General features: G+C 45.5%; 1 protein-coding gene across 1 annotated transcript; it reads right to left on the reverse strand.

The window, feature by feature from the left end:
- Positions 1-11470: 11470 nt before the first annotated feature.
- LOC120524911 (keratin, type I cytoskeletal 18-A) lies at positions 11471-18044 on the reverse strand. The gene is made up of 7 exons (XM_039746775.1): positions 17533-18044; positions 16956-17038; positions 15185-15341; positions 14778-14942; positions 14546-14671; positions 13417-13637; positions 11471-11679 (listed from the first exon to the last, which is right to left on the reverse strand). Exons 1-7 carry the CDS (start codon positions 17944-17946, stop codon positions 11559-11561), a joined length of 1287 nt encoding a protein of 428 aa, XP_039602709.1. The 5' UTR covers positions 17947-18044; the 3' UTR covers positions 11471-11558.
- Between the last annotated feature and the right edge of the window lie 894 nt (positions 18045-18938).

An 18938-nucleotide genomic window follows, 5' to 3' on the forward strand; every position in this document is an offset into this window, starting at 1 on the left:
ACCCCTGACCTACATACACAGGTGAATCCGAGTATTTAAGGGGGTCAATTGTAAGTTTCCCTCCTCCTTTAATTTTCTCTGAAGAGTAGCAACATGGGGGTCACAAAACAACTCTCAAATGACCTGAAGACAAAGATTGTTCACCATCACGGTTTAGGGGAAGGATAGAGAAAGCTGTCCCAGAGATTGAAGCTGTCTGTTTCCACAGTTAGGAACATATTGAGGAAATGGAAGACCACAGGCTCAGTTCAAGTTAAGGCTCAAGTGGCAGACCAAGAAAGATCTCGGATAGACAGAAGCGACAAATGGTGAGAACAGTCAGAGTCAACCCACAGAGCAGCACCAAAGACCTACAACATCATCTTGCAGCAGATGGAGTCACTGTGCATCGTTCAACCATTGGCACTTTACACAAGGAGATGCTGTATGCGAGAGTGATGAAGAGGAAGCACAAACAGAGCCGCTTGAGGTCTGCTCAAGCACATTTGGACAAGCCAGCTTCATTTTGGAATAAGGTGCTGTGGACTGATGAAACTAAAATGGTGTTATTTGGGCATAACAAGGGCGTTATGCATGGAGGAAAAAGAACACAGCATTCCAAGAAAAACACCTGCTACCTACAGTAAAATATGGTGGTGGTTCCATCATGCTGTGGGGCTGTGTGGCCAGTGCAGGGACTGGGAATCTTGTCAAAGTTGAGGGACGCATGGATTCCACTCAGTATCAGCAGATTCTGGAGACCAATGTCCAGGAATCAGTGACAAAGCTGAAGCTGCGCCGGGGCTGGATCTTTCAACAAGACAACGACCCGAAACACTGCTCAAAATCCACTAAGGCATTCATGCAGAGGAACAAGTACAACGTTCTGGAATGGCCATCTCAGTCCCCAGACCTGAATAGAATTGAAAATCTGTGGTGTGAGTTAAAGAGAGCCGTCCATGCTCAGAAGCCATCAAACCTGAATGAACTCGAGATGTTTTGTAAAGAGGAATGGTCCAAAATACCTTCAACCACAATCCAGACTCTCATTGGAACCTACAGGAAGCGTTTAGAGGCTGTAATTTCTGCAAAAGGCGGATCTACTAAATATTGATTTCATTTCTTTTTTGTGGTGCCCAAATTTATGCACCTGCCTGATTTTGTTTGAACAATTATTGCACACTTTCTGTAAATCCAATAAACTTCATTTCACTTCTCAAATATCACTGTGTGTGTCTCCTATATGATATATTTAACTGACATTTTTTATCGTAACAACCAACGATTTACACAGGAAAATAATGACTATTAACAAGGTTGCCCAAACTTTTGCATCCCACTGTATGTATATATATATATATATGTGTGTAGGTTAGCCCAGACACAAACAGGCAGACACAAATTGTCCCATAACCACACATGTTTATTTACAAAGTCCAGTACACAATGCAGTGCCCAAACACCAAACTCCTTATTTAACTCGGATCTCTCCCTTCCGGATGTTTCGTGCCACCTTTCCTCCTCTCCTCCCAAGTGTTGCCTTCTTCCTCCTGCCTCTGGCTCGTCTACTCGAGGGAGACGGCCTCTTTTATAGCCACACAGATGTACTATGACTCTGTGACGGTCATCTGGTGGCACTTCCTGGTGTGGCGGAAGTGCCGCATTAGCACCCGGAAGCACTCTGGGTGTCCCTGGAATTGCTTCTGGCAGCACATCTGGGTGTGGCGGAAGTTCTGACATCCAGGGCTCCACAATCCTCCGGGCACCCCCCTGTGGTGGCCACAGGCCCCAGTAGGGTTGAGCTTCTATGCCCGGTTCCCATGGCCCCTCCATACAGACCAGGGCGGCTGCCCTCTTGTGGTCCAGGGGAGGTATAGTCCACCACAATATATACAGTATATATTTATACTATATATATATAGATAGCATATATACACAGTAAATACAGCAAGTGTAAGCATGGAGCCACCAACATTAACTGAGCGGCGGTGGATCAAATGACTAAAAAGTTGGCATGGAGACCAAGGGTGGTCCAGTTCCAAGGAAGCTCTAACCAGTGGCTTTACTGTTTGCTGATAATGTAGCTTTGTTGTAAAGTTGAATGGTAAACTAGCAGTTTGTGCAATAAGATAAGACTGATAAAGCTTCCAGTCACACCTGAATCCACAAGGGTGCTAACTTCTTTGTTTTAAATTATGCCGAGAACAGTCAATCAGCTCGAGCAGATGGTTTGATTAAAGTGCCCACCCCGCCAGCTCTCAAGTTGAGCGGACCCTCTAGTTTCCCAGCAGCTTTTTTTCAAATTTGCCACCCTAAGCTTCTTTAACTCTTCCTTGCCTTTCCTTTGCTGGATTCCTTGGGTTCAGCTGCAGGTTTCATTTCTAAGGGAAGTCGAACTTTCGTTACATTGGCGGTATCATAGCATGTAGTCATGAACCTGAAAAATCATTTTTGGTGGTGCCAAACTCCCAAAACAATGAAGTTCAGAACTCTTAATCAGAAGGGAATTCAAAAGACTGATAGTCAGAAAATCAAAAATCAGAAAGAAACACTTGCTCGTCTTTTAGGGTTACCTGTCAAATTCAGACATGGCAGAAGTAAAATGGTCGACCTCGATACCATTACGTCGATGTTGTGTGTATGGCTTGTTTTTATCTTTTGTGGGTTTTGCTATATTTAAATTATTATTTTTTGTAATGATGTGCTGTCTCTTTAAATGTGTTCTTATGTCTCATGTGGTTTATAGTTGGAGCCCGGGGGGTCGGGGCCACTCTGACTTCACTGCTATTGGATCCTCCCTCTCACTATAAATAGCCGAGAGCCCCTTCAGTAAATCTACATTTATAAAGATTTGTGTTTGCTTCATGCTCACAAGCTAGAGTTTTTATTGTTTCTCCCTCTTCTGAGGTGTAGTCTGACGTTTTGAATTTTAGATACCAATTTCTTAGCTTTTGGGCCTAGCCAGGCTGAAGCCTGCTATTAGTAGTTGGATTGGGTGATCTTCGTCTATTCTGGACAGTTAAGATCCTGGATTTTTAATTTAAGGGTCTTTTAGGGGTCCTCACACTATTTTAGGCTTGTTTGTGTCTCCTTCTCATAACAATGATGTCATACAATTGTCTCCAGACATTGCTATGGTTACCATGACAAATGACATGGTGTCACAGGAAGACAAAAAAAAAAATAATAATAACTATGTGAAACAGATTTTTATTTGCAAAAGTAAACCAGAAATTTGAAATCATCAGATTCCAAAATACCAAAAAAAAACCTAAAAAATATAATATAATCATGTAACTAGCAATATAATTAACATAATATAATAATATTTAGGATTAAAATAATAAAATATTAGGGATTTAAAATATACAACATAGATGCAATAAAACTGAGCAAAGACAAGAAGCCCAAAACCAGCGCTAATTCTTCCCATAAGAGATGGGAGCCAAAAGCAGGACTTAAGACCACCGAAACGCGACGCTAAAGCTGCAAGTCTGACGGTTCTCTTTTATACAGTAAGGCCAGGCCCCTCCCCCAGATGCATCATCAGGTGACCCCGCCTCTTGGACTCTGTAAACGGGAGGCAGGGCAACAAGCACAAAAAATGAAAATATAACATTGAAAATAAATTGATAACAGCATAGAAATACCAATCATAATATGACATAAATACATACGTGATCTGTCACATGCCAAGGTGGCAATGTAGTCCCGAACACCATCAGTAACAGAATTCAGACTCTAGAGGGCGATGAGTGCCAGGGATACCATCAGTTACAGAGTTCAGGCACTAGAGGGCAAGAAGTGCAAGGGGTGACATCAGTAGCAGAAAATAGGCACTAGAGGATGACGAGTGCCAGGATACCATCAGTAACAGAATTCAGATACACTGAGGGCAATCACTCTGGAGGGTAATAAGTGCCAAGTATACCATCAGTAACAGATTTCAGGAATTAGAGGGCAATGAGTGCCAGGGATGCCATTAGTAACAGAGTTCAGGCACTAGAGGGTGACAAGTGCAAGGGGTGGCATCAGTAGAAGAAATTAGGCACTAAAGGGTGACGAGTGCCTGGATACCATCAGTAACAGAGTTCAGACACACTAAGGGCATTGACTCTAGAGGGTGACAAGTGCCAAGTATACCATCAGTAACAGATTTCAGGCATTAGAGGGTGATTAGTGCCAGGGATGTCGAAAGTAATAGAGTTCAGACACGAGGGTGATGAGTGCCAGGGATTTTATGAGTAACATAATTCAGGCAGTAGAGGGTAACAAGATTCATGGATGCCATCAGTAATAAATTTCAGGTACTGGAGGGGGATGAGTGCCAGGGATGCTAAACGTAACAGAGTTCAGATGCTTAGAGGGCAATGACTCTAGAGCAGGGGTGCCCTTTTTCAGCTTGTGAGCTACTTTTAAAATGACCCGGTCAAAATGATTTACCTACATTAAAAATGAGATATATATATACCGAGTATACTTTATACATAAAATATATGTTGTCGTACCTTGCATAACTGAATAACCTTTACAGCACAATAACAATTCAATACATTTATGGTCACTACAGTATTTGGATTTAATAATCGTAATGTGGGAAAGGCTGATTCGCATAAATAAGTAGAGCCGAATAATGCAGTCAAGGAGCTTTTGAATTCAGCCGAGTGAAAAATGATGGCTGTCCGATTAACTGTGATTTTAGTTACCTCTCCTTTCTCTTTCTCAGATCGTTTTTCGGAAGGAAGTCAGTTTCATGTTTTTATGAACAGTTCCAAAGTGCCTTTCCACATTTTCCTTCTTTGGAATAGCACTGATAGATTGGCAGATCAGACAAACACACTTCGATTGTGAGAAAAAAAATTCCTCTTCCAATTCCACATCCAGCCCATACCCTCCCCAAACAATTTTTTTTTAAATTCCTTCTTTAGTCGATATAAATTGGAAGGCTAACTAGATCACAGTTGGAGTTTTGCAGTAGCTCGCACGTTTGATCGTGCGTGCGGGATGACCAGTGTGTTTGAAGAAAAGAGATCTCAGACTGGCCGCCCTGTATGTCAATCAAGTGGCAAATGCCATAGGGAGGATATATGATAGACTAACGTTTAAAAAAATTTTTTGGGAATGCAACGCGATCTACCTGCACTACCTTTGCGATCTACCGGTCGATCACGATCGATGCATTAGGCACCCCTGCGCTAGAAGGTGACAAGTGCCAAGTATACCATCAGTAAGAGTTTTCAGGCATTAGAGGATGACAAGTACCAAGGATGTCATCAGCAACAGATTTCAGGCACTAGAGGGTGGCAAGTGCCAGGATACCATCAGTAACAGAGTTCAGACACCAGAGGGCAATGTATTTAAGGATACCCCATCCCTCCTTCTTGGCTCTATGAACAACCCGTATTTAATATTGTTGCTCCTCCAACCTCTCTACTTTTATATGGTACTTTATCCCATATCCAGGTCAATGGCTCACTATTCTTTATTCGAATTTGCCACAAGTGCCCACATTCAGTATCTGGGAAGTAAACTGCCAGCCTACAGCCTTCAGATGAAGCAAACAACCCCAAAGAGGTTTCATCTCCTGTGATAAACTGGGGATCAGACAAAGCAGACCACTCCTGGTCTGAACAGACTCATTTAATTAATTTTGATTTAAACGACCAAGGGACTAAATAACGAATGACCGAGTCAGTCAATCACTCAGTGCGTTTCCATGCGCTTCAATAACCCGGTTATTCACAGGTACCTGAGTTCTAAGATGCCCTGTAGAAAATCCAGATGAAACCAGGTTAACAGACGTAGAGCCAACCGATGATGTTGCCGTGCAAACCCATAACTGGGTTACTGGTACGGGTATTGTGGTCTGCGCATGTCCGTTGCGTTCTGTCAGCCTGTGCACGGGTTAGCTTCACTTTTGCTTTCAGCAGCCGCGGGTAGAGCTGTTCTCAAAATGCATTTTCACACGCATTATTCCTTCTCCTGGCAAAAACAATATGCGTCAATATTTCAGAAATCGCTAAACTGATGTTGATGATCAGAATGTACAGCGCTCAGCAGCACAACCTCGGGAGCGATAGGGTAACACGTTAAAAGTGACGTGCTCTGCTTAATCCGGGTTACTTTTTAAAGTAACGAGTAACCTAACGCGTATCTTAAGGAAGTTAAAATACCTGCGCTATTATTATTATTATTATTATTATTATTATTATTATTATTCCAGCAGCACTGTGTAAACATATGGAGGTACAACGGGGGTCATCTGCAAGGGTCAACTGCACAGCCAAGCAGGAAAGTTGGACCGGAGGACAATCAGGCAACAGAGGACACATCGACAATGAAGTGTCAGTGTGGCGTTCATCCTGCTGTTTGCTATCGATACGCCCTAACAGTGTGACTGGGGGGCCGCAGATCATCGGAGGAGCAGGTCGAGGACGTAAGAAGGGCGATGAATGTTATTTATGTCACCGCACCTCAAGGACGAAGCGTATTTATAAAACACAAGAAAATGAACCCAGGCCTCGTGCTCGTTTACTTTGACACGGTGTCCGATGATGACGTTTAAGACCTTTTTTTGTTGTTGTTTTTCTTCACATTTTAATGACTTCGGAGCGTTTCACCAAGTGGACCCATGTAAACGGGGGGATCTTAAGAAACCAGGATTCTGCTGCCTTAACAGGGTTACTCCCCTTAGCCTGGCTTTGTGTGTGCGTGTAAACACACTGCAGGAATCAATAAGAAAACGTCCAAGGAATAAATGAATGAATGAATGAATGAATGAATGAATGAACGAACAAATTCATCCGGGAACTAATGAATGAATGAATTCTCTGATTTATTTAACCAGGGGACAGAGAAATGCATTAACAAGTCGATCGATTAACAAATCAATGAGAAACCAATTGAGGAATTAATGCATGTATAAATAAATAAATCAAAGAAATGAACAGGGAATGAATGAATTAATGAAAGAATGAAACATTCAGGGTACTAGTGAATGAATAAATTGATTACTTAATTCAATACAACTTAATCTACCAGAGGGACTGAGTGATGAATAAATACATGTGTTACTACATCAACCAATCCAGCAATCAGAAACCAACTATTGAATGAATGGATGAATGAATGAATGAAACTTTCAGGGTAGTAGTGAATGAATGAATCGATTAATTAATTTAATATGAGTTAATCGACCAGGAGCATGAATAATAAATAGATGACTTAATTAAACAAGTAATCCATCAACCAGAAACTAACTATTGAATGAATGAATGAATGAATGAATTAATTAATTAATTAATTAAAATTTCAAGGTACTAGTGAATGCATGAATCGATTAATTCATTCAATATGACTTAATCAACCAGGGAGACTGAGTAATAAATAAATGAATGTGTTAATACATAAACAATCCAGCAATCAGAAACTATTAAATGAATGAATGAATGAATGAATTGATTAATTAATTTAATATGACTTAATCTACCAGGAGCATGAATAATAAATAGATGACTTAATTAAGCAAGTAATCCAGCAATCAGAAACCAACTATTGAGTGAATGAATGAATGAAGCCAACAGTGAGACGGCTACTGAATGAACGACTCATTGAAGTGCTGAGTGCATCGATCAAATCAAACGCCTGATGAATGAATGACTGACTTCATTGGTGCACCAAGAAATGAACAACCCAACAATTACATGAACGGATGAGCAATGAAACAATTGAGCCGTCAGACAATCATGGAAGCACCTGATGAATGAATGAACAAATAATAACTCAATCAAAACACCAAAAGAGTGAATGAATACATGAATGGATGAAAAAATGAATGAATGATCCAACAAAGAAATGAATGCATGAACACTGAGACACAGCATTAAGCAAACCATCAGGTAACCAACAGATGAATCAGTCAATGAGCCAACAAAGCATGCAATGAATGAAAGAATCATTAATACCTGACTCAGTCATGGCACTAATCACTGAATGAACGAGCGAACAAACGAATGAATAAATGAATGAATGAATCATTCTGTGAATCAACCAGTCATGGATTATTGAAAGCGTAAATGAGCGAGTGAGCCTGTGAGTGAGTGGATGAACAGATAAATAAAGTGACTGACTGGAGACCATCAAACATACAAATAACTGATGTGGTAGATAGGGGGCACTCTCGCTCCCTTGAACCTCTGTCCACGACTCCAGACACCAGGTAAAAGTCCAAATATTGACTTTATTAAATCTCCACAGTGCACCAAGCACCCTCTCCTCCACAATACTCATATACTACACAATAACTAATACAATAAACCAATCCTCCAGCTCCCAGACGCGTTGCCACCCTTCCACCCAGCTCAGCTCGCCGTCTGGGAGCTCTCACTGTCCTTTTATATCTCCTGACCCGGAAGTGTTCCCAATCCCCAGTCCATTTGATTCTCAATCACTTCCGGGTCAGGTAAAAGTTCTTTTCTTCAACCTGGAAGCCCGTCGCTCTTCCTATGATGAACTTCTGGGTCATAGGGCATGAAGAAGTCCTCGGTCCTCCCTGCAGCTCCCTCTTGTGGCCCCCATGGCATCCAGCAGGGCTGTACATAAAAACCACATTGTCCATGATGCCCTGCTGGTCTTCTGGGGACCTCCATGCTGCAAGGAGGGCTCCACCTGGCGGCTTGGGGTATTGGCCGGGATAAATGACCGGCCATCCTCCACACTGAAAAAAGTGTGAGCCAATCAATCAGGGGACCTCTTAATGAAGGATCGTGTGACCGACTGAGTGACTGAATGAATTTCCCCCTCAGGGTGCAGAAGCAGACAGCATCGGCCAGGAGGAGGCGGCAGTGAGTGGGCAGGCGAGCGAGCAAGTGAGAGAGTGTTAAGAAAATTGAGATGCATTACCAGGTCAAAGGTCATCTGTTAATCCCACTCCTCTGGCCTCACGAGTAACGAGATACGAGTGATGAGGGATGTGAAGCCGAGGAGTGGACAAAACAAATGTGCGTGACGGAGCATTCAGTCAAGTGGGGCTTTTAAACAAAACAGGACAAAAAGAAGATGAAGCTCCGAGGGTCTGCTGTTGTGGAAAGGGCAAAGGTCACTGGAAATGGTGCATTAAATGCATTTGAGTGGTAGGCTGTGATGTCTCGACTTGACTGTTGGCATGAAAAATAAACAGCTAGAGGGACACGGGCCTTAGTGGGGGAGATAACAGAGAAAACAGGCCGAGGGGCCCATGGGGTCTGGGAGATTAGTAAAGATGGAGCTCTGAAAGGCACACACTCTCTCTATATATACATATATATATAAATATAAAAAGACTGTGATGCTCTCATTAAAAGCCAATACATAAATGGAGGACTGCTGTGCCAGTCAGTCAGGCACCACGAGAGTACAGAGGCTGGCTTGGCCTTCAGCTCACCTCCAGCTTGTGGGCCTCCTGTGCCAAAATCTGCCAAGTGGGCTCCATTTTCTTCAGGTTTCCATTTGGAGTGCAGGCAGGTGAAGTGACACACTCAGGGTGACACAGTGACAGTAGCAGGACTTGAACCCGTGGCCTCAGGGTTTGACATCCAAAACACTACACCACATTATCTACCTGCCTCTCAGTCTGTAATCTAACATAGTGCCTCTCATGTCTATCTATCTATCTATCTATCTATCTATCTATCTATCTATCTATCTATCTATCTATCTATTACTGTATATAGTGCCTTTCACATCAATCTATCTATCTATCTATCTATCTATTTATCTATCTATTATATAATGCCTTACACATCTATCCATCTATCTATTATATAGTGCCTTTCATATCTATCTATCTATCTATCTATCTATCTATCTATCTATCTATCTATCTATTATATAGTGCCTTTCATATCTATCTATCTATCTATCTATCTATCTATCTATCTATCTATCCATCTATCTATTATATAGTGCCTTTCATATCTATCTATCTATCTATCTCTATCTATCTATCATGTAGTGTCTTTCACATCTATCTATAATATAGCGCCTTACACCTGTCAAGTACTCGATATTCTATTATTATTTTGTAGTGCCTTTCAGATCTAACTCTCTCTGTATTGTGTAGTGACTTTTTCATCAGCCTTATATAGTGCTTTTCACATCCATCTATCCTATAGTGACTTCTCTCTCTATCTTGTATAGTGCCTTTCATATCTCTCTGACTGCTCTCCTGGTGTTTATTCACCTGGTCACCCCCACCCAAGCCCCCTGAGCCCACTCAGCACATTTCCTCGTGCCTCTCAAACGGCTCATTGATTCTTTTGAAGATGCCGCCGTACACATTCCGAGGAGATCTGCCAGCAATGCCAGGTTTACTTTGGCATTTTGCAGAGTTTGCCGTCTCGCTTTGTTCCTCTGGAATTCTCCCAATCAATTCCACTATTTGAGCACTCAGGATGGACCTGAGCAGTGCCCCCCTCCAACACCCCCACCAATCTAATATCCTGTGTTTTGCAAAACAGAATAAAAAAGTCCCTGTCAAGAAATTCTCTGAGCTGGATGGTATGTTGGTGTAGAGGAATAAACTGGTAAGAGTGTGCCAGGACAAAGGGCAGCACCAGAATGACACATACCAAGGCTAAATAACAGGGTACAAAGAGTGGGGGGTCTCATTAGCAACAGCAGGAAAGGGAACAGAGGGGCTAGTGGGGGCACGGGACTGGACGGACATTATGTGGGGTGCCAGCATATGAGAGAGAGAAGTATGCAGTTTACATCAAGCACAATAGGGGGAGGAGAGCTCAGTAGTGGGCAGGGGGGCCCAACCCTGTGAGGCCTCTGGGCTGCAAGAAAGCACTGGGTGCAAGTGGCATGGTGGCTACTCAGTAAACCCAGCCCTGTAATGGCTACCAAAGAGGGCACACTGGACAGGTGAACTGAAGGACATGCAGAGCCACACCCTGACCCCAGAAGTGACCTAACGAGGGGCTTAATTTGACTCACAACTGAAGGCTTATTCAGTTTGGAGTTGGTGGGGGTGAATTCTCAACTACTGGGTAGAGAGACAGGAGGTGGCACGATAGCCCGGCTATGGCGTTGTGGTCTGCAGGCAGTCAGGGGTTCATGGCTGTTTAGGTGTACTTTGTGTTCAGCTGATCCCCAGCATTTTCTTTTCTTGTATTTTTGGGGGAAGTGGGTTGCCCTCCTGTCACAACTGGCATTCCTTCCACGCTGTGCCCTCTCCTACTAGCCCATTATTCAGTTATTGAACCCCCCTTCCCCCCCTTAGCCTCCCACTGGACCGCTTGCCCACTCTGGTTAAAGCCTCTTCAGTCCTCCCTCCCCATTTTTACTGGACACTCTCAGACACCCAGCAGCACACACCCAATCCCACCTGCTCAGCCCCCAAACACTCAACACCTTAATGGCCTTAATGCCAGCTCAAGCCACCCTGGCGCACATTCCCTTCACATTTTTCAATTTCTGCCAACCCAAATAAATCAAAAAGAGTCAAAAGTGAATGAAAAAAGGAGACAACTTTATTAGACCATAGAGAAGACGTGACACTTTGGGTTTGGACCACCAGGTCACCGCTGGTTGGCAGGTCACTTCTTGATCTCCTGGACTTCGCTGCTCTGGGACACAACCTTCCCGTCCACCACCGTCTCAGTCACCGTTATCTTCTTCTGGACTTTGGTGGTCTGGACCGCCAGGGCATCTTGAAGCCTGCCAGGGTGGAAAGGGGGGACGTCACTGGGCAGTCAAAATAAGCCAGATATTGGCACAAATGAGGAAAAGTGCGGTGGTCCAGACTTAAATGGGACCCTTTAACAATTTGACACCACAGTCAGTCAGCACCTTTCACAGCGACACACACACACACTCACACTTTTTAATAAGGTGCTTACAATGCGAGTCTCATTCAGCAGGATTTAAAAAAGCAATCCTTAGACATATTGGGGGGCTGCAAATGCCCCCCACAGCTCAAATGCCATACTACTGGACAGCATGACCCACAGCTCCCCACCCATAGTAATTAATATGCAAAAAGACGCCATAAAAAAAAAAATAATTAAGACTGCTTGTTTTGGAAGGAAGGCGGCACGGTGGCACAGTGGGTAGCGCTGCTCCCTCGCAGTTAGGAGACCCGGGTTCGCTTCCCAGGTCCTCCCTGCGTGGAGTTTGCATGTTCTCCCCGTGTCTGCGTGGGTTTCCTCCAGGTGCTTCGGTTTCCTCCCACAGTCCAAAGACATGCAGGTTAGGTGGATTGGCGATTCTAAATTGGCCTTGGTGTGTGGGTGTGTTTGTGTGTGTCCTGTGGTGGGTTGGCGCCCTGCCCAGGATTGGTTCCTGCCTTGTGCCCTGTGTTGGCTGGGATTGGCTCCAGCAGACCCCCGTGACCCTGTAATTAGGATATGGCGGGTTGGAAAATGGATGGATGGATGTTTTGGCAGGCAGTGCGCCCCCCAGTGTTGAGGCCTTGCAATGCAAAGCTTACATCTGCAAGTTCAGTTTCATTTCTGGACTCGCTTAATAACCTTGAACACTTGAACAGATCATTTTAGGTCTTGATCCCATGTCTCCTGCCTAGAGGTGAGGAGGTTGGGCATGGGGGCTTGGACAATACCCTGTTCAGCTCAGTGCCAGTGTCACCTCAGTGGTGTGTCCTCTATAGTAAGGCACCATATAACATTAAACATCTGCTTGTGTTGGTGCCCCCTAGTGTTGAGGCATTTGCACTTCAGTTCAATTCCCTGAACAAATCCTTTAGGGTCTTCATCCCATATCTCTTGGCTTTGGGGTTGGGACATGGGGTTAGGGGGTGCCCTGTTCTGCTCAGAAGCCTTACTGCTAAACAGCAAGTGTCATATTGTCTCCTCGGTGGCGTGTCCAATATAGTGAGACACCATATAAAGTCTGCTTGTCTTGGCAGGTAGTGCACCCCCTGGTGTTGAGGCCATTGCATTTCCCAGTTCAATTCTCTGAACAAGTTCTTTTGGTTCTTGATCCCATATCCCCCTGAGGGGGGCATTGGTGGGGGTGGGGGCAATGCCTTGTTCAGCTCAGATACCTTCCTGCTGATCAGCAAGTGCCACAGGGCCACCTCACTGGTGTGGCCACTATAGTAAGAAGGCACTTTTTAGTAGGAGATGACACCCATTTGCTTGACATCAAGTCCACAAAGGACCCAGCTGTAAATGAAATGGGAGCTTATTTGTGTGTGTGTTTGGGGGGGGATTGGTGGTGCTGAGTGCTCATTAAAGACAGGCACTATATGAAAAAACAGTCAGGCAGTGTGCCCTCTAGTGGCCAAGTCATTGCATTTTAACCCAAGTGTGAGTCCCTTTGGTAAAGACTAAGGCCTTGACCCCCACATCAACATGTCACCAACCTGCATCCCATCAGCTTATGGAACCCAATGAAAGAAAATGGATAATGGTGAGGGGTGGGGGTCTCTCTCACCTGAAATCCTCGCCGTCCAGCAGGCGCCTGTAGGTGGCGATCTCGGCCTCCAGCTTCATCTTGATGTTGAGCAGTGCCTGGTACTCGTGCACCTGTGCTTGGATGCTGGTGCGGAGCTGCTGGAGGTCAGCCTCCTGCTGCCGGATGATGAAGTTGAACCCCTCCATCTCCATGTTGTTCCTCATCTCCACGTCATGCAGGTTGGCTTCCAGGGAGGCTTTCTGCAATATATAATATATAGTGTATAGATAGTGAAAGGCACTATATGAGATAGATAGATAGATATAAAATGCACTAGATAGATAGATAGATAGATAGATAGATAGATAGATAGATAGATAGATAGATATGAAAGGCACTATATGAGATAGATAGATAAGATATAAAATGCACTAGATAGATAGATAGATAGATAGATAGATAGATAGATAGATAGATAGATAGATATGAAAGACACTATATGATAGATAGATAGACTTTTAAAGACACTATATAATAGATAGATAGACTGTGAAAGGCACTATATAATAGATAGATATGAAAGGCCGTATAACAGGTTGCTTAGCAATATGGCGGTTAGCCTTTTCCACGTATCATAAAAAGTTATGAGACTGCAATAAATGTGCTCAAGATAAGGAAGGACTTGGCATGCTGAGTGACTGAAGTTAAACAACCAGTATGAGGAAGCAAAGGTGCAGTGTGTGGGTGGATTGGTGGTTGTTGTGGGCCCACCTGAACAGTAAGGCAGTGAACCCATTTGCATGGCACTAAATCAGAGCTCATGAACAACAGGGCAGGGTGTGGTAAGTGGGGGGTGAAGGGGGTACTGGGATGGGCTGGATGATTGGCTGGGTCTCGGCCACCACCTTTCCACACATACAGCCCAGTTCAGGGTGTCAGGAGAAAAGGGCGCAATGAAGAAAGGAGCCTGAAGGGGGCAGCACTCCACTCAGGCCATCCAGAAATGCACTGTCCGGTTTGAGGGTCGTGGTAAGGGGGTCTACACTCTAATGCAGCACCCTTCTGAAATGAGATCCTCAAACCCACCAGATGGGGGTCAGCAAATCCCAAATTACCCCCAAAGGTAAGTCTTATTAGAAAATGTGGTCTCCAAAAGTTCAGGACTTACCATAGTCCTGAGGGACTCGATGTCGATCTCCAAAGTCTGGAACTGTCGCCGCAGCTCAGTGACTTCTGTTCTGGATTTCTGCAGGGCCTCGGTGTTCTCCTTTACCTCAGTTTCCACGATTAAGATCTGCAGTTGGGGACAGAATGAAAAACAGCGTTACATGCCAGTGCCACACCACGCCATGCCAAGCTCGAGCAGCCCGCCAGCAGTGCTTCTTGTCACGTGCACCCACCTGGCTATTGTGCCAGTCCTTCAGCTCCTCTCGGTTCTTCTGGATGATGGTTTCGTACTGCGCGCGGATCTCTTCCATGATTTTGGACAGGTCCTGACCCTTGGGGGCATCCACATCCACCTGGACGCCACATTCGGAAATATGTTTGCGAAGCTCCTCAACATCCTGAAGGGGGAGACAAAGAGTCAGATGGGTCACCCAAACAAGTCAGGCTCCACACAGAGCCTACACAACACTGGTGACAAATGTGCCCTAGCCAAGGCACTATACAAGAAAGTTACTTTGGGCAATGCTACCATCCTCAAGGGCACCATAAGATGGGATGTTAACCACCCAAACACCATACCCCCCCGCCCCATAACCCATCCTGCTCTGCTCCAACACCATCTCTTCAGCAAATGTCTTACAGTCTGGTGGCTCCTCTTGATGAAGATGAGCTCCTCCTTCAGGGACTCGATGTCAGTCTCCAGGTTCATGCGGTTGATGTTGGTGTCGTCGATGACCTTGCGCAGGCCAATGATGTCACTCTCCACCGACTGACGGATGGCCAGCTCAGACTCGTACCTACAAGACAAAAACACAGCAGGGGCTCACATACCTCCTATGATATAGCGCCTTTCACAATGACGACCACTCTGAATGAGCTCAGGAAGAGCAGCAGCAAGAGGTGGGAGGTGGTGGTTGGTGACATTAATACTCTTTGTGAACTTCCATCACAGCCAGCTACTTAAGTGCAGGGGGTCAAGATGGCCAGCAATAGCTGGCAGCACTTGGCACTTCGTTTATAACATGTACTGTACTGTATATAACATGTTGTACCATTTAGAAAATGTCATTTCTTATGCAAGGGAATTTCAAAATAAGGCAGTTTACTATAAAAACAAAAAAAAAAGCAAACCGCAGGATCACAAGGTGGAACACTCTGTGTTTGGGCTTTGGAGTGCACACAAGAAGTGACAGGACACCCAAGGACATGGCCTGCCACTTCTTGTACACCCTTCTGAGAAAGCACAGGGCCTTTCAGTCGTGTCACCCACTTTATACACCCAAGCTTGATTATATAGCGCCTTTCAACAGCAAACACCATCTGTTAATGTATAACCATTCATCCTTCACTTCATACATCCATCCAGGGTTACAGGGGTCTGCTGGAGCCAATCCCAGCCAACACAGGGTGCAAGGCAGGAAACAAACCCTGGGCAGGATTGCCAGCCCACCGCAGGGCACACACACACACCCAGCACAATTTAGGATCACCAATGCACTTAACCTGCATGTCTTTGGGAGGAAACCCATGCAGACACGGGGAGAACATGCAAACTCCATGAAGGGAGGACCCGGGAAGCAAACCCGGGTCTCCTAACTGCAAGGCAGCAGCGCTACCCACTGCGCCACCGTGCTGCCCTCACTTTATACAAAGCTAGCAAACACCACCCTCTTACCAGACAACTATTCATCCATCACTTTATATACCCAAACTTCACTTTATATAGCGCCTTTCAATAGCAAACACCACCCTGTTGCTACACAACTATTCATCCTTCACATTATTATTTTATATAGCGCCTGACTTGTTGCCATACAACCATTCATCCATTTGCTGAACCTGATTGGTCTGTTATAATGTCATTAGACCAACCAGACACTCTCCTGAAAACAGCGAGCACAAGGCTGGACTGGGCACGAGGTCATCGCTCACTCATACTAAGTGACTTTGGAAGTGCCAATCAATCTCGTGTTTCTAAGCTGGAGGAAAGTGGTGTACCCACCTGGACACTGGGAGAACATGCAAAATGCAGTGACCGGGACTTGAGCACAGGACCACACCTCTAACCGTTGAGCCACTTTCAGCTGCTTGAGCAAACAGCATATAATAAAGAGCAACCAGGTAGGTGACGTGCCCAGTGTCACCCAGCGAGCCAGAGGAGTCTCAGAGGTGCCCTGTGCCTTACCCGCTAGGCCACACTGCTGCTTTCTTTCATTTCTAAGCCTTCACTCGATATCTAATCGTCTTTTGTACTCGCCCTCATGTATTACATTGCTGGTCATGTTGTGAAAGGCGCTATATAATTTCAACAGCCTTCGTAGAATGACACCTTAAGCTCACATGAGCACCCCACCAGTTAACTGGACGTGCTGGAGTTGGATCCCCCCACCGTATTGGAGCCCAGCACATACTTGACCCTGAAGTCGTCCGTTGCCAGGCGAGCGTTGTCAATCTGAAGGACCAGGCGGGCGTTGTTCACCGTCATATCATAAATCTGCAAAGAGAGGAACGAGAAATGGCAGTCAGGGACAGGAGACGGAGCAGGGAATGAATGTAAGGGCAGACTTTGGGTTCCTAGTAGCCCACTCAACACCATCCTTTAAAAAAGGGGCCTAAGCTGCTGCTCACATGGATACGTTCGAACCCCCACCCCCAATAGCACCACCTATCATTTCAAGCATGACCTCCAGAGTGTAGCCCACCCCAGTGAGACTGGCAATGAGCCAGAACAGCAAAGTTAAGCAAGTTCAAAAAGAGAAAGGGGCATTCAGCTGTTTCTCAACATTCCGAGTTTGGAATATTGGACCTTTTCCATCAGATTTATTAATTGCCCCCCCCCCCACCCCATAGCTAACAGGAAGTAGCTACTGCTCTGCTTACGGCTGCCATATGTCTGGGCTAAGGTGCCCAAGTGCCACCCCCCTTCCGGACACTCCCAAACCGGATCCTAGAGCCGGTCCGCCGGACCCTTCCAGAAAGGGGACCCACCTGACTCTTGAGGTCCTCCACGACCTTCTCGTAGGCGCTGTAGTCTTGGGTGGTAGGCCCCCTCTTCTCCAGGGTCTCGCGGATCTGCAGCTCCAGCTTGCTGTTGGCCTGCTCCAGGTTGCGCACCGTCTCCAGGTAGGAGGCCAGGCGGTCATTGAGGATCTGCATGGTCTCCTTCTCGTTGTTGAAGAGCCCGCTGCCTTTGACCGACATGGAGAAGGAGCTCCCGGAGCTGTAGCCACTTGCCAAGCCAAAGCCGCCAGAGGAGATTCGAGCACCATGACCACCGGCACCCCCCACGACGCTGGCAGAGCTGCCCAGGGGCACAGAACGGTGCAGGCTGATCGACCTGCTGCTGTAGGAGCTCACTGGCCTCATGGAGGTGGTAGAGGAGGTTTGAGAGCGGAAACTCATGGCGACAGGCGGCTGGAAGGCAACGGGAGCAACTCGGAGTGGACGAGTGATAGCAGAGGGAGCTGACGGCTGCTTATAAGGCTTCAGTCCAGCACTGTGGAGGGCTGTGGAGGACCGCCCTCTGGAAACGCCCACCAATTCACAAAGCTCCACGTTTGAGCAGAATTCTCGATAACTTAATCCAATCTGATATGACAGTGGCCAGGGAAAATCAAACAAAGACAAGCCCAGCAGAAACAATGAAAAGTAAGAAGAAAGTAAACGCGGAGTGAGGGCGAGGGGCTGATGAGCACAGAGAGACCCCCGGCTTAATCATTGATGAGCGCTCATCACGTTACGGCTGTCTGGTTAAACGTTATGTGGCCACCGAAACCAAAAGGACCTTCAGAAAAGTAATGGCGGACTGACTCTGCTCTGTGTGTGTGTGTGTGTGTGAAGCACCGAATTCACAGGCCGAGGGCACGGCTGGGCAATACACAGCATGCCAACTTCATTTGATATAGCGCCTTTCACTTCTAGCGGTCTGCTTACAGCCTTATGGTTAAATAGTATGTTGTCAACAAAACCTAAAAGACCCTCACATTAAAATACATTACTGACTCCAGTATATGTGCAGGGGGGTGGCACAGGTGTAGCTCAAGTTCGTAATCCACAGCATGCCAACTTCATTTGATATAGCGCTTTCACGTTTGAAAGGTCTGCTTACAGCCTTATGGTTAAATGTTATGTGATGAACAAAACCAAAAAGACCCTCACATTAAAATGCCTTACTGACTCCAGTATATATGGCAGGGGGGTTACTGGCATGGCTGTTTAAGGCACTGAGTTCACAGTCCAAGGGCACGGGTGGGTAATGCACAGCATGCCAACTTCATTTTATATAGTGCCTTTCACGTTTGTGGAGTCTGCTTACAGGTTTATGGATAAATGTTACGTGGTCAACCAAACCCAAAAGACCCTCAGATAAAAATACCTTACAGCCTCTAGTATAT

Source organism: Polypterus senegalus, chromosome 3 (genome assembly GCF_016835505.1).
Source record: "Polypterus senegalus isolate Bchr_013 chromosome 3, ASM1683550v1, whole genome shotgun sequence".
Classification (NCBI taxonomy): domain Eukaryota; kingdom Metazoa; phylum Chordata; class Cladistia; order Polypteriformes; family Polypteridae; genus Polypterus; species Polypterus senegalus.